This window comes from Ambystoma mexicanum, chromosome 6p (assembly GCF_040938575.1).
Source record: "Ambystoma mexicanum isolate Mex_15411 chromosome 6p, UKY_AmexF1_1, whole genome shotgun sequence".
In the NCBI taxonomy this organism is placed as follows: Eukaryota; Metazoa; Chordata; class Amphibia; order Caudata; family Ambystomatidae; genus Ambystoma; species Ambystoma mexicanum.
The window spans coordinates 1,490,247,567-1,490,262,636 of NC_090935.1; the positions used below are offsets into that span (position 1 = coordinate 1,490,247,567).

Consider the following 15,070-nt stretch of genomic DNA (forward strand, 5'->3'; position numbering starts at 1 on the left):
ACAGAACCACTCCGCCCCACAACCCTGAGCGACCACCATGCCAGTTGCAAATATGGTTAAATCACCTATCAGAATTGCCCCCACCTACCAACAACCCACAATACTTCCCACTTCTGTTGCTACACCATTACATAAACAACCCCTGCTTTGTGCCCTACTCAACACTAGATCCATCATTGCACACCCACATGAAGTCCTGTATTTCATCACTACGAACAACATCCTAGCCCTCACTGAGAATTGGCTCCCCCCCTCAGCAGGCCCAACCCTCTCCGTTGCTGTCCCATCAGGCTATGCCATTCTCCGCTGCAATAGGCAAGAAAGAAAAGGTGGAGGTGTAGGCCTCATCTACAAAGATTATCTTCCAAAATACACATCTCCATCTACCTCAATTCCCAACTGTGAAGCACTGTCAGCCAAAATCAAATGCTCACAAAACAACAAAATCAAGTTACATCTCATATACTGCCCCCCTGGCACTATCCGCTCCTTTAAAGATGACCTCACTCATCTTATCACTACCAAACTCAAACCCACCTCTCAACTCATAGTTCTAGGTGACCTCAACCTGGGCTTCAATGACACCAGTGATTCTAACGCCACTGCCATAGCCACCGCCCTAGCAGCTTTTGGATTTACCCAAATCATCACAGAACCAATGCACTTGCATGGCCGCATCCTTGATTGGCTGCAAGACCACAACTGCAACACCACCATTTTGTTGAACCGTCCTGGCCCCTGGTCAGACCACCACACTATATTCTTCACCATACCAGCCATCAGCCTACATTCCAAGCCAGTCATCACCACCAACATCACCATGGCTCGTAGCTCACAAAACATGACCTACACTAACATCATCCCTCTCATCAACTATCCACGCCCCTCCTCACAAGACCCCTCAGTCTTAGTGGACCACTATAACTCATGCTCACCAGCACTGTCAACCTCCTCACACCTCTTAAAGCAAAGAAATTCAAGAATCCCACACGTCTTAATTCCTGGTTCACCCCAGAACTGCGCTCCGCCAGAGCTGCTAAATGAACAGCAGAAACCATTTGGCACAAAACTCCCACCACAACGAATAAGAACAACCTCTCCTCACTCTCCCACCAATACAAACAGCTCATCTGCACTTCCAAAGCCGCCACTTACAATGAATGAATTGCTAATGCAGCTTCCAGAACCCGAGAACTCTTCACTATACTCAGCAAACTAGAAAACCCTATATCCACCCTGTATGCCATCATTAAAGACAACGCTTGGTGTGACACTATTCAAGACATCCTCTCAGGAAACATTTCTCAGCTGCATTCCAAAATCCATGCTAAACAGGCTTCTCTGCCATCGACTGCCCACTTCCTAGTCCCACCCATGTCGACATCTGACCCTGCAAGTTCCAATCTATCAGCAACATTGACCTTGCAAGTGTCATTGCCGGCCTTAAACCTCCTGGTGCAAGGGAGACTCACTCTCAGCTTCCTGGACAAAGAGCCCTACTCCCCCTCATCACCATTATTATCAATTCCTCCTTCACTTCATGTTCCGTCCCTCTCGCACTTAAGAATCTTGGATTGCACTGCTCCGCAACAAACCTACCCTCGACCCTGCTATCCCTACCAACTACCGCCCCATCACCACTGTCCCGTTCCTCCTCAAAATAATGGACAGAGTGGCCTACCTACAAATACAATCTTTCCTAGAGCACTACCACATTTTAGGTTCCCACCAGTCAGGCTTCCGCCCGAAGCACGTGACAGAAACAGCCCTTCTTGACCTAAAAAAACAGCTTGACAGTGCCAACGACAAGGGATCATTGTCGCTGCTTCTCCTCCTAGACCTATCAGCAGCATTTGACCTTGCTGACCATAAGATCCTCTGCCAAGCTCTCACCTCTGCTGCCCACTTCTCCCCAGAAGCCTCCAGCTGGATCGCCTCCTTCTTGGCAAATATATCCTCCAGAGTATTCTCGGGTGAGGCTACTGCCTAACTAACACCCAACTCTTGCAGAGTTCCCCAAGGCTCTTGTGTTTCACCTACTCTGTATAATCTATACACTCAGCCACTGTTTGACCTTCTCAACCCCCATGGGAATCTTGTGCACCAACTACTCAGATGACACCTAAATCCTTATCCCCCTCTCTGGTGACTACCTAAAAGACTAATGAAATCTATGAAACTATCCAATCATGGATGGCTGCACATAGCCTTTGCCTGAACAACGAAAAGACCGAGCCTCTCATTGTTGGACCAACTGCCCGCATGAAGAGTCGCCCCCAGGAATACACATCCATTGTATTGACGGCCACAAGATCCCTGTCGTATCCTCGGTTAAGACCCTCAAGGTCTACCTTGATTTCTCTCTCTCCATGTCCCGCCATGTCAACCACATTGCCTCAACATCAGGGTATGCGATCAAACTAATCAATGCCAGCAAACTGTTCCTTTCTACCACTAACCATCAGGAAGTTGCACAAGCACTTATATTTCCAAACTTGACTATTTCAACTCCTTGCTTTGCTGTACTTCTTAAAAAAACCTTCACAAACTACACACAACACAGAACAATGTGCTCAGAGCCACCCTTGATATTGGCAAACGGGACCACATCTCAGAAGCCAGAATATCTGCACACTGGCTCCCTGTCAAGGATAGACTAATATTCAAAACTCTATCCCTCACCCACCGCAGTCTCTCAAACGATGAGTACAAACTTGTGAACAACCTGAGAAACTGCGCCTCGGTAAGACCTACCAGAGCTGCCTTCAGTCACTGTGTCGTCACACCATGTTTCAAACGAGCTAAAGTGGGGGGCTCTGGTTTTCCCAGTTCAGGCCCCGTCTCACTGGAACAAGCTAGCACTACATCTACGCAGAGAACCATCTTACAACGTCTTCAGAAAGCACCTCAAAACGTTCCTGTTCAACTGACTTTCCCCCCCACCCCCTCCTCCACTGATCCTTGTCTGCTTGCTTTGTCACTAGCACCTAGATGTCTGTGGGCTATGCACGCTGCTGTAAATGTATAAATGAATAAATAAATAAATAAATAAATAAATAAGGACCATATTTCCTGTAATGCTCAGCCATTTTGGATGTGCTTTGGTATGTGCTCTATCGAACAGACCAAACTTTTATTATCATTCTGAGAAAATAAAAATAACATTGCAGAATGTGTTAATAACCTCTGGAAGCAACATTTTTTTTAATGTATTGTATTATATGGTTTATACAAACCTGCAATACAATAAAACATTTTTTAAATGAGTATGCAAACTAAACAAACATCAATAATTCACTGAATAATAAACAACAAACATAATCATAATCAAATTAAACAAACACATTGGTAGAATGTAAGCAATACATTTCCAAATATGAAGGAGAGAAAGCGTGAGAAAGATATGGGCCTAATTACGAGTTTGGCCGATTTAGCAGCAAAATCGATTACCGTTAGCGCTACTCATTCAAGCAGAGGCGTTGCTAGATAGCGCCTGATCTTTTGGTTGTAGTCCCAGATAGAATCTCAGGAGCTGCAACCAAAAGGCTAGCTAGCCCCCAGTCCCGACAGTTCGAAAATCAGCGTAGCCCCGGGTCTTTTCCAGACCTAGCAACACCCCTGCATTCAATCATTACTAGTGACGGCATAGTGACGTTAATTCGGAACAATTAAAATTGCCCACTGGCCACTTTTGCCATGACACTGTTTCCTGCATCCTCTTTTGATGCTTCAGGCAATTTTCTTCTGTGTCCTCACTCACCTCACCTCAACTCCAACCTCCTTTATCGCCACGTACCATCCACCTATCAAATACCCCAGGAAATTGCCGGCGTGAAAATTGGGTTGCACTGTTAGTCGCCATGTTTAGAGTTCATGGGACTCCATAGGGAATTGGTCGGAATTACCATCAGCGATAACTGTGCAACAGATTATTTTTTTGTGGTAAAGTGGATGATTCACCGCCTGGTTTTTGCTGGTGGGACATCCTCTACATTACCGCCGAATGACATCGTAGGGTAGGGTGGCGTGGCAAATTGGCAGTAACAGGTATCCAACGTATCTAATGATATTATTTATATATTTACAGTCTACAATATCTAGGCATTGTTTTCAAGAACCTAATATCTCGTTAGTAAGTTATTGATTAATATGTCGTTTGGTAAAGTTACGTCAGACCTGACGGAATGAGAATGAATAAAGGTAACTATGCATGGAAAAAAATGCAGGTAGTAAACACAAATACATAGGAAATGATGTACATTACCATGTGCCCACCTTACCCGTAATGTTGTGCTGAAATAACGTAACAGAGAAATCTACTCAAAATATTTCAACTGTTTAGTAAAAATTCTTCAAAGTCGTGACTCACCCAGAATAGAAAACAGAGAGGGAATCAGAAATACAAGATAAATAGCAAACGCCTGATAACAAATATTTAAATAAAGTTGTCACCTATGTAAATATATAAACATTAAATTGCTTCATGAATGGAATCTGAAGGCTTTTTATCCAATGTTTCCAGAAACGGAAAAGACACTAACCGCTCGCTCAGCAGCCGATATGCTTTGTGGTTTACGGCAAGGAAGGGCCAAACTCCTTTTTTCTCTCTCCTTTTCCTTTTTTTCTTCATAGCTGAGTGGAATTTTGAGAGACATACACATGTCAATAAGAGGGTGGGAAATGTATGCACGTGAAAACACACACTTTTACTTCAGCGAATATACTTTAAGAATACCGACTGCATGTACATTTTTTTCAATGAAAACTCAAATTGTTGGCAAGCAGGTCAAATGTCATTAAGGGTATATTTGCAGCCACTTCACAATTCTACGTCAGTTAGACAAAAGCAAAGCATAACTCTAGAGAGAAGACTACTGTTCGGGAAAAGTAAAGACACAGAAATACTTAAGAAGTAACATTTTCTTTGCATACTTGAACATACGTAAGCTATTTTCAGTGTCCTATAGTCATCAGTTTCCTATTTGACGTGTAAAGCGTTGTTGCAAGTCTAAGAATAAAAGACATTTTATTTTTTACCATAAGGAGCTGTAAACAGACCTGTTCACAAATTCGTCATTAGGAATGTTTATTAATAGGGGGGAGGGAGGGTTGCAGCCAATCAGGCCGCTCAGAACGGGGACTTTACCACACAGTCAAACTCCTGCTCTGAGCCTCCTCAGAGCTGGAGGCTGCATTGTCCCTTGCCAGGAATCAGGTAAGTGCGCTCCCCTGAGCCCCCCTCATCCCTCCTCCGTTTCCACATCCCCAATCGCCCCTACCTTGGCCCCACTTACTTGGCGCTGCCCTGTCCCTCAGGCGCATCCACATCATTGCAATGGCCATCATGGAAAGGGAGAAGGGACTACATGTAGTTCCCTTCTATCTGATCCATGGCGGCCATCTTGATTTGTACTTTGTTCTCAAGTTGAGAAAAACACCCTTAGTACCTTGGTACAATGTGCTGAGGTACAAATAGCAATATAGCGCTCACAGGGGGGGCGTTACCGGTCAGGTGAATTACTGGGGCTAATGTTAAATGTTAAAGCCTGTGCTGCGCTCTGGCTTCTAACTTATGCCTGCCGGCTCAGGCTATATTGCTGAAATAAATACCTTATGCGCAAAAAATGACTGTCTCCCTTAAGAATAACTTGGATATGTTTTCATTTCCATTGAAAGTACAACATAGGTGACAAGTATCACACTATTAACATAAACAAATTAGCACAATTGTTCATGTATACAAAACTGAAAAAAGTACAATGGCTTTCAACATTATGACTTTGGTGATAATTTCACGGTATATACCATAGAATTACCAGCAAACTCAATAACTGTGACCGACACTTGGTGCCGTGAAAGTACTGCTAGATTACAAGTGGGGTAACGAAGGTGTAAGTCTCCAGGGGATGTCATTGTGCTTTTTCTGGACTTTCTACAAGCATTAATTCCACTGCGATAAATCTGCCAATATGCTAGAGGTAAACCCTCCACTTCACCTCTAATCCCGGAGTTTGGCAGTGTGGGGAAGTGATAGTAAAGTGGCAATAATTCTTTTACCTCCATTTTACGATCTATGTTTTCCCATACCACTAAACTTGTAATGAGGCCCAACGTTTCCTGACTGTCTCTGGGAATGTGAGGTGTGGTGGCCATGGGTGGCCAGGTGCCACCACACGCTGGTGATGCTCGGGGCACCCCTGGACCACCCCATCATTCCCCATCTCTAAGGCAGAGAACTGTCACTTAAAGCATGTCTAGGTGCCACCTGCCTCTTTAAGGGCTGCCCTAATTTATAAACTGCATTATTTTAATGGCGCTGGGGTTGGTTATGGTACGACTCATGAGTATTATTCTCTCTTCTAAGCGCTCAACCAAAAATCTAACAGATGTTGTAAAACATCATCCTGGCTTCTAAGGCAAGCATGACATATCTCATCCTCGCTATGGGAGAAAAAAAAACAGGGCTTTGTTAGGCTCTGTGAGGTGCAGCACACCTCAGACACTGCAACAGCCTCAAGATGTGACGCAGCTTGAGGATGGTCTGTCCGGCAGCATTGCTATTGCGTGCGTGTGCATGCCAAGATGACGGACCAGTGTCAAGTAAGCTCAGTTGTTGGTACTGTACAGCCTCTCAGGCCCTCATTGCCAGCAGGTGCTCTAAAGTTTCGTGACCCAGTACACTAATCCCAACACAGTCACAATTACAAAACAGTCTCTGGGAGCAGGAGCTAGAGAGGGATTCGACCTGAAATACAAAACCTCAGGCAACTGTGCTGTAGTGTGGGCACTAGGAGAGACGCAGAGATTGCGGGTGACGAAAAGCCATGAAGAGGCGGATGTGGTAGAGTGCAAAGAGGAGAACGGACAATGGAAAAAGAAGGCCGGAGGCACTAAGGAGGAGAAAGGAGAGAGCACTTGGGAGAGGTAGAGAGTACAGTGACAATGGAGAGGATGTTGGGATTTCCAGGAAGAGGTTGAAAGGAGTTTTGATGAAGGAGACAGTGAGAACATCAGAGAGGCAGCTGAAAAGATGTTGCAATGATGGTTTTATAGAGAACATCAGAGAGGAGATTAGAAGGATGTGTGAGTGAGGAAGGAGGGGGAGAGCATACCAGCAAGGAGGTTATAAGTAGTTGTAAAGAAGGAGACAGTGCTAACATCAGAAAGGGGATTGGAGGAAGCATGGCACAGGGGGTGGAAAGGAACACTGAAGTGGTGGCTGGGGGAAGACGGGGAGAATAAGGAGGCAAGAGCCCTAGAACGAATATTAGGAGGAAGCTCCAAAGTAAACAGAGAGAACATGAAAACAGAGTGAAGAAATGAGATTGAAAGGAGGGGCATTGGGGAAGGAGGCGAAAGCATCATATAGGAGGGTGGAAGGAAAGAAGACAGAAAAGAAGGTGGGAGAAAGACATACAGAGAGAAAATTACCATCAAGGAGGAGGCTGAAAAAGCATCATAGGAGAAAGTGGACGAGTCATTTACGAGGCAGCAGGAAAGAGGAATTGGACAGGGAGGTATGGGAGGGTGTGAGAATAAGATTGCAGTGAGTGACAGAGATGGGCGAAGGAGAGAATGAAGAGACAAGTATAAAACCGGACAGGCGCAAGCCGAGGTGGGCTAAAGTATGAGCCTCCAATGTGTAAGCAAAGAGGGAAAGTAGGAGAAACAGGAGAGTGGAGAGGAGAGAAGGGGAGAAGCATAGGTCCCATTGGGATTAAGACTGTTGGGAATCCTCGAGGAGGAAGTGGGGCTTGGGGATTCGGGGAAGAACCAGGGAGGGGGTGACCAAGATGACGCAGATCAGGCCAAGTTATCACTCCTCTGGTAGAAGGATTGGGGTTTTCCAGGCCCTTATCAAGCTCCAGCTTCTGCCAGTTGTGTTGCCTTGTGTGCAGGAACTTATGGGCAAATACATCTCTGGGAGATACATGCTGCTCTATAGAGGACAAGAAGCAGATGACCAGAGCCTACAAAAGCCGGACGCAAGGAAGAAGTGTTGGGGACACTTTAGAATCCAACGACTGAATGGCTGAACTAATCACCTTCTCTTAGAAGGGAAACAGAATTGAGGTTTGCAAAACTAAAAACCTTTGAACTCAAGGAGGAGCCTTGAGGATAGTAACTCTCATATTTTTGCGGTTTTGGAACAGAGGTGCATATTTTAAATGAAGCCCATGCACTGAAGTGATTTGGCTGTCACTTCAGCTGTCAGGAGCACACCTTCGACCTCTGACCCTTATGAGTGGTGGGGAAGCTCTTCATGACAAGGATTAACCAATCCATTAATAAGACTAAATTATAGGTGCCTAAAGGCAGTTGATAGAGGCTAGTGCCCACGGTGGGGCCAAGCCATTACATAGGGAACCACAGTTGGAAGGAGGCGGTTGGTGTCCAGAGAAAAACAGAGATGCATTCCCAGAACTTATTGGAGGACAAAGGTGCTGGTGAGAAAAGGTGGTAGCTTTGGTGAGAAAGACTGGAACGTTGAGGTGCAGCAGGAGGAAAGAAAGAGGAAACTAGACAGATGAAGTCAGAGAGAATGAAGGAAAGGTCAAGAGAAGGTGGAGATTCAGGATATCATCGTTATTCAGGAAGTTGTAAGAGCTGAGGAGGAGGAGGAGTGAAATGAGGCAATGAAGGGGAAGGTTAAAAAGTTGAGGAAAGGCCAGTAGGCGGAGAGGGGCCAGGAGGTAGGAAAGAACCAGGAAAGAGAGGAATATAATGTGAAGGATGTGAAGGGTAACCTGGGGAGCAGGGAGGTAGGGAAACGTACAGATGTGGGTGGGGAAGCATCAACATTGAGCAAGGAGGAGATAAGAAGCCGCCAAGGAGAGAGAGAGGAGAAAATCAGACATGTCATGTCATATGCGGGATAGAAAGGAGTGGATGCACGTAGGTATGACCACTTGGAAAATCATCTAGGAGACCTCATTAAGGTCAACATAGAGTGGCAGAAGGAAGAAAGAAGATGCACGAAGGGTTCCTCTTGATCACTTAGGAAAAACATTGTCCAGGCTTGATGAGGAGTCAGAGAATGGCAGGATGTTGGAGAACAGAGAGAAGTTCCCAGAAATGGAGGAGAAACCCATTGCCACATCTAGTTTGTCAACCTGCTTATGTAGCCCGGCCGATTGTAAAAATCTGGTGCGTTTTTGGTGGCAGATACCTCACCATCCTGCTGCTGCTGAGGCCTAGTGTGCAGATACACCCACATCTTGAGATCCAGCCAGATGGCTCTGTTGAGCGCGTGGAAATCTATGAGGCGATGCAGAGGAGAAACAAGAACGAGAAGTAGAGGAACCAATGGCAAGGAGTCAAGAAAGAAGCGCAGTAGCCACTTAAAACCTCCGGATTGTGGGTGACCGCAGATACATCTGGCGGCGTTGCTAGCAAGTACACATACGTGGCCTGACAGTTACCCCAAAGACTTTATTTTGCTTAAACTCCGACGAAGAGATCCTATGATTCTCTTACAATTTTTCCATTGATTGATTCAGGCTTTGTGACTTCCTTCTGTTAAGCAAAGGACACAGACAGACATTTTCCTAATGTGAAACAATTTAATAAACAGTATTTTGATTTTACTTGTTCAAGTTAAAGGTAGGGTGCCTAAAGAATTACAACTCTCAACATTAAATGTCTGATGATCTGGGACGACTAGTTTAACATATTTGGCATTTTTTTTATTTAGTGAGCCTTAACCTTAAAAATAGACTTATGACTAAAGATCATACATATCAGAATTTAATTTGAATCCTACAAATAACAGAACATCAAACAGAAATAATAACATACATATTTAAAAGAACTCATAAACATATTAAATAATTCCAAAATCCTATCCATTAGCAAGATTATATTAAATAGTTTACTAAGGAGAAATCCAGAAAGCCACTGAACCTGCTCAAGATGAGTTTTAGTTTCTGTGCTGGACTGTCATTTATGAACCAGACATTTCTCAATGACTTTGGAAAGAAATGGCAGATAAGTTATTGGTCAGATTTTAGAAACGTTTCACACACATGTTTGCGCTTTATTCAATGATTGTGTCACTAAGGCAACTATGGAGGCTGAGGTCAATGGACAGGATTGTAGGGACCCTTTAGACAATCGTGTTTAGCTTTTCACTAGGATTTAAGATTGCTAACAGACATCATTACGGGACAATTAAAATATACTTTATTAAATATATGGGACAATTAAAATATACTTTATTAATTAAAATTGCCTTCTGTCGGAAAGATGAAGGTGCTTAAAGATGCCCATGTTTGAGGACGCTCAGTAGATTCTCTGTCATACATGAAAGAATGGACAGGAGTTGTAAACAAGCAATTATCCGCGCTCAAAGTTTAGATACAGAAAAAGGGACAGCATAGGTTGCCGGCTCACATAGGATGCCTTTCTGCCAAGATTGCAGACTGAATACTGGAAAAGCGATTAATGTGGCCTTGGTTATTTGCCTATAATCTTCTTTTCTTCATGCAAAACGACACCACCGTACTGAGTTGATTTTCTTTCATTTCGCAACAATTCCATGTGTTTTTTACAATAAGTTCCAACATATTCAAATTCAGATATAACGCCTTGCAATAAGGTCCGGTTATAAAACACAACCTTAAGCTAAGGCGCAAACTCCTTAACATGTGTTTCACTGTTTAGTTGCAGTGCCATGAGTAGCAAATACGGTGGTGTAAGAGCTTAAGATGGACCAAGGTTACCTTATGTTCTCATGCTTTTGGTGAAGATTTTGAAATAAACCTGGAGCTGCCAAGTAGGGTCTTGTCCAGGCAAATGAGTGTTAGGGAGAATTCTCATAAATGTGCCCATTCCTCCCACCTTGGAGCCCTCCAGCCCTTTTGCTAAACTTTGGGACTTTGAACTTTTCAATTCAATGTGTTTTCTGTGTTTGTTTATTTTGGTTGTGGAGTCTAACCAACTCCATAGGTATCATCTTTTACAATTGTGTCACAAAGCACCTTCAGTGCAGTGCCACAGGGATGTCTTCCAGATTTCCCAAGGTTAAAATACCTTCTCTGGGATCAACTACAGTTTCCCATAGCAATGGAGTGAAATTGACTTCACTTAGTCCTGTAAAATTGTAACCCAGCACACCCTATCTTACAATAGAGTGCTGGAGGATTACTTTGTATCCCCTATGTCTAGCTACTCATGTAGCACTTATATGTTACCCTTTCCTCTCAGAATGGCTGGTGGCAGTGGTTTTTGTATGAACTACCATGATTTACCCCGACCGCAAACTGTTCGCAGCTCCGTTAACGTTAAATCACGGGAGCCATGTTTTTGAAAATGGCGCTGAGCCTCCTTTGTTAAAATGGTCCCCGGTCTTCTTTTTTCACCATTTCATTGCGGAAAGGTCCTTCTTGAGTTTTTCTCTGCGCGCCAAACCAGGTCTGGTCTCTTTGTTCATTTGCCTTTGGCGGGCGTCAGGAGTGAAACCCGCCTCTGGCTCCAGAGTGTCTGGGGTAGGCAGGAAGTGAGGGAGGTGCCAAAAACTCCCTGTGCTTAGTCTCCTAGGAGACCCAAATGCACTCTCTGGTGATTGGCTGGCTGACTGTCCGGCAAGGACAGCCACCCTGCTGGGTGAGTGACAGCTAGGCTGGAATGAATGGGAGAGAACTGAATAAAAGGGGAGTCTTCGAAGGGAGAGTCACCACTGGATGAAGGAACCGAAGAAGAGCTTGAAGAGGACACCTGCTGCAACTCCTGGACCGTTGGTTTGCCCGGTGAAGCCCTGCTGCAGTGACTACTTGCCAAGTTCGCATCGACAGAGAAGCCCTGCGAGTACGACTTCTCCCATTGAGTTGGTGGCACCAACCAACTCCCAAGTAAGCCACCTGGACACCCATCTCGGAGCCGGTTGAATTTCCTCAGAGTTGCTGCAGGAAACCGTAGAGCCAGGGAGAGGGACACCAGATTGTGTGCTTTGCTTGTAAGCTGGCATAAAGCTTTCGGAAGATCCTCTGGACTCCCACGAAGCAGGACTGACCAAGTCTGACCCCCCCTCAGTCGAGTGCGGGACCACAGATGTGAGGAAAGTCCACCTTGACAGCAAGGAACTGTGCTTATTGCTATTTGCTGTGCCCAAGGAGCTGAAACGCGAAACAGCCACTGAAAGTAAAGACTGCCGATTGCCAGTTTTGACAGTGACAGTGCAGTGCAGGAGTCGCCCGACGTCCTCCCTCTTGTCCCCAAGACTGAGGCCCAGGAACAGTGAGACCTGCAGAGCTGCACAGGAACAGATGTCTTCAGCTGCATATTTTCTTCTTTACCAAGCTACTGTAAAAAAAGTCTAAGAGAACTTACCACTTACTGTATAAGTGCTTGTAACTTCCACAACTCACAAGTCTAATCAGCTTGTGGCGCCACAATTGATTATTCTTTTCTTCAAAGACTCCTGAGAACTTGTGCAAAGACTTATACATTACTTAACAGAAGTGCTTTATCCTATCCAAGACTTTTACACATTGACTTTGGCTTAGCCTTTTTAATTGAATGACTCTTCTAGTGGACTCTAAAAGTATTTGCCCTGTGTATGATTATTTGTAATTTCTTGTGTTCTAATAACCTTTGCCTTTTACCAAACCTTTAACGAAGTGTTCTGAATGCCAACAGTAAGAAATTAATTTCCCCAGCACCCTTGTTACTGAAGCCACCTGTGGGTGTAGGTTGTGTCTGTGGGCCATCCCAAAAGGGTCTTGTCTGATTCAGAAACTCAGAGTGTACAGTATTGAAGTATATTTATGTGTCATTCTATTGCTCCCTTCTGAAGAAGTCTTTATAATTGACTGATAAATACATTATTAATTGTTTATGCAAGAAACCTTGGGTGTAAGAGCTTATTTGAATACCTGTAACTGTGAATCTCTGTTAAACTCCACTACAACTCACATTTCCCCTCTTGATATAAGCCTGGCTGCTCAACAAGCTACCCAAACTGTGTAATACAAGCTTATACCAAAGATTGGGTTGCCTATACCTGTAGTCACAGTTGCTTGTAGTGTTCCCAGAGGGTACTGCATTCAGACTTTGCCTTACAATGAGCACAGAAGCAATGCCCTCACAAAAGTATTATGACATTCTACCTTTCATTAAAGCATATTGCAACCAAGTGAAGCCTTGTTTATTCTTCAGGTCTTCCGTTTTTACTTCAGGCTCTTAGGTGGCACTTAAGCGCCAACTATAGGACACAACTATTGCATTGCAGTACAGGTAGAAGGGAGGTGACCATATGAGGAGAGACATACAGCTTTTGGGTGTTGTTGGGTTATTTACCCAGCCATTGACGACCATTAGCCATTCAAAACCTATTGTAATTCCCACCTGTTACCTGCCCTATCCCGCCTAAAACACATCCTCCTGGGATCTCTTTGAGCTTGTTCTATAAGGCAGCAACATCAAACGTTAGCCTCCCAGATGTAGTTCTAAGGGGTCTGCTGAGCGTACATGGCTTAATTGCAGCTGTAAATGGCTAGTGGTGTAATAAACATGTTTTACCCAAGCGTGCCTTCAACCGCTTGATTATTATCTGTCCTTGCCCAAATGCCCTTTTAAAAAAAAAGCATGACAAAGCCATCAGTTTTATTTTTTTATTTTATTGGGTATTTATAATGAACCTATACGTGCATCAAGACAAAACGGGGGGACGATGGGGTGGGGACAAAAACGGTCCTACTATTCCTTGTGACATTCGGATCGTGCAAGTGCAGTAAAAAGAAGTACTGGGGCGAGAGTAGGGGGGGAAGTGCTTGTAAGGGCGAAAGGGCCACTAGGTTAAAGAGTGCCAGGTTAGGCCAGGCGTCAGTGGTTTTTATGAAAGATATTGGACTGTGATTCCTATCAGATATGTGTGAAGAGGCTTTATGGCTACCAGGAGACTTCAGGCAGGCAGCTCTAAATTGTACAAATATCAGTGTTTTCTAGGAAAGGCATTGGGCTGTGATTATTTTCAGATCTGTGTGGAGAGGCTTTTTGGCTGCCAGAAGGCTTTGGGCAAGCAGCTATAAAGTGTGCAATGTTAGGGGTTTGCAGGAATGTCATTACACTGTGATTCTTTCCAGATCTGTGTGGAGAGGCTTTAGGGCTGCAAGAAGACTTCGGGCAAGTGCCTGTAAATTGTACAAATGTGTGAGTTTTCAGTTATAGGAAAAGCATTGGACTGTGATTCCTATCAGATATGCGTGGAGAGACTTTATGACTGCCAGGAGGCTTCAGGCAAGCGGCTGTAAATTGTACAAATGTCAGGGGTTTTCATGAAAGACATTAGACTGGGATTCCTATCATATATGTGCGAATAAGCTATATGGCACCCAGGAGGTTTAGGAAAGCAGCTGTAAATTGTACAATCTTAGGGGGTTTCAGGAACGGCATTAGACTCCGTGGACAGGCTTTATGGCTGCCAGGAAGCTTTGGAATGGCATTGGACTGTAATTCTTATAACATCTGTGTGAAGAGGCGTTATTGCTATCTGGAGGCTGTGGGCAAGTGGCTGTAAATTGTTCAAATGTGAGGGCTTTGTAGGAATGTCATTGGACTGTGATTGATAACAGATCTGTGTGGAGAGGCGTTATGGCTGCTAGGAGGCTTCAGGCAAGCAGCTGCAAATTGTACAATGTTAGGGGTTTGTAGAAATGGCATTAGACTGTGCAATTTATCAGATCCATGTGAAGAGGCTTCATGCTGCCAGTCGGCTTCAGGCAAGTTGCTGTAAATTGTACAATGTTAGAGGTTTGCAAAATGGCATTAGACTGTTCAGAGAGGCTTTATGGCTGCCAGGACACTTCGGGCAAGCAGCGGTGCAGTGTACAATGTTAAGAGTTTGCAGGAACTACATTAGACTGATTATTATCAGATCTGTGTGCAAAGGCTTCATGGCTGCCCGAGGGATTCGGGCAAGCGGATGTATATTGTACATGCCAGGGGTTTTCTGGAAAGGCATTGGATTGTGATTATTATCAGATCTGTGCTGAAAGGCTTTATAGCTGCCAGGAGGCTTTGGAATGGCATTCAAACTAAGATATGTGGGGAGAGACTTTGTTGCTGTCAGGAT

The 15,070-nt window shown here is 44.4% G+C and overlaps 1 protein-coding gene across 1 annotated transcript in view; it reads right to left on the minus strand.

Moving 5' to 3' along the window:
* The window catches only part of LOC138511076 (trichohyalin-like), a 3,831,204-nt gene that overhangs the window by 2,053,138 nt on the left and 1,762,996 nt on the right, over positions 1-15,070 (minus strand). The window contains exon 18 of the mRNA XM_069626576.1: positions 4,542-4,632. Within this exon, the coding sequence (XP_069482677.1) occupies positions 4,542-4,632 (91 nt within the window). The remainder of the gene's footprint in view (positions 1-4,541; positions 4,633-15,070) is intronic.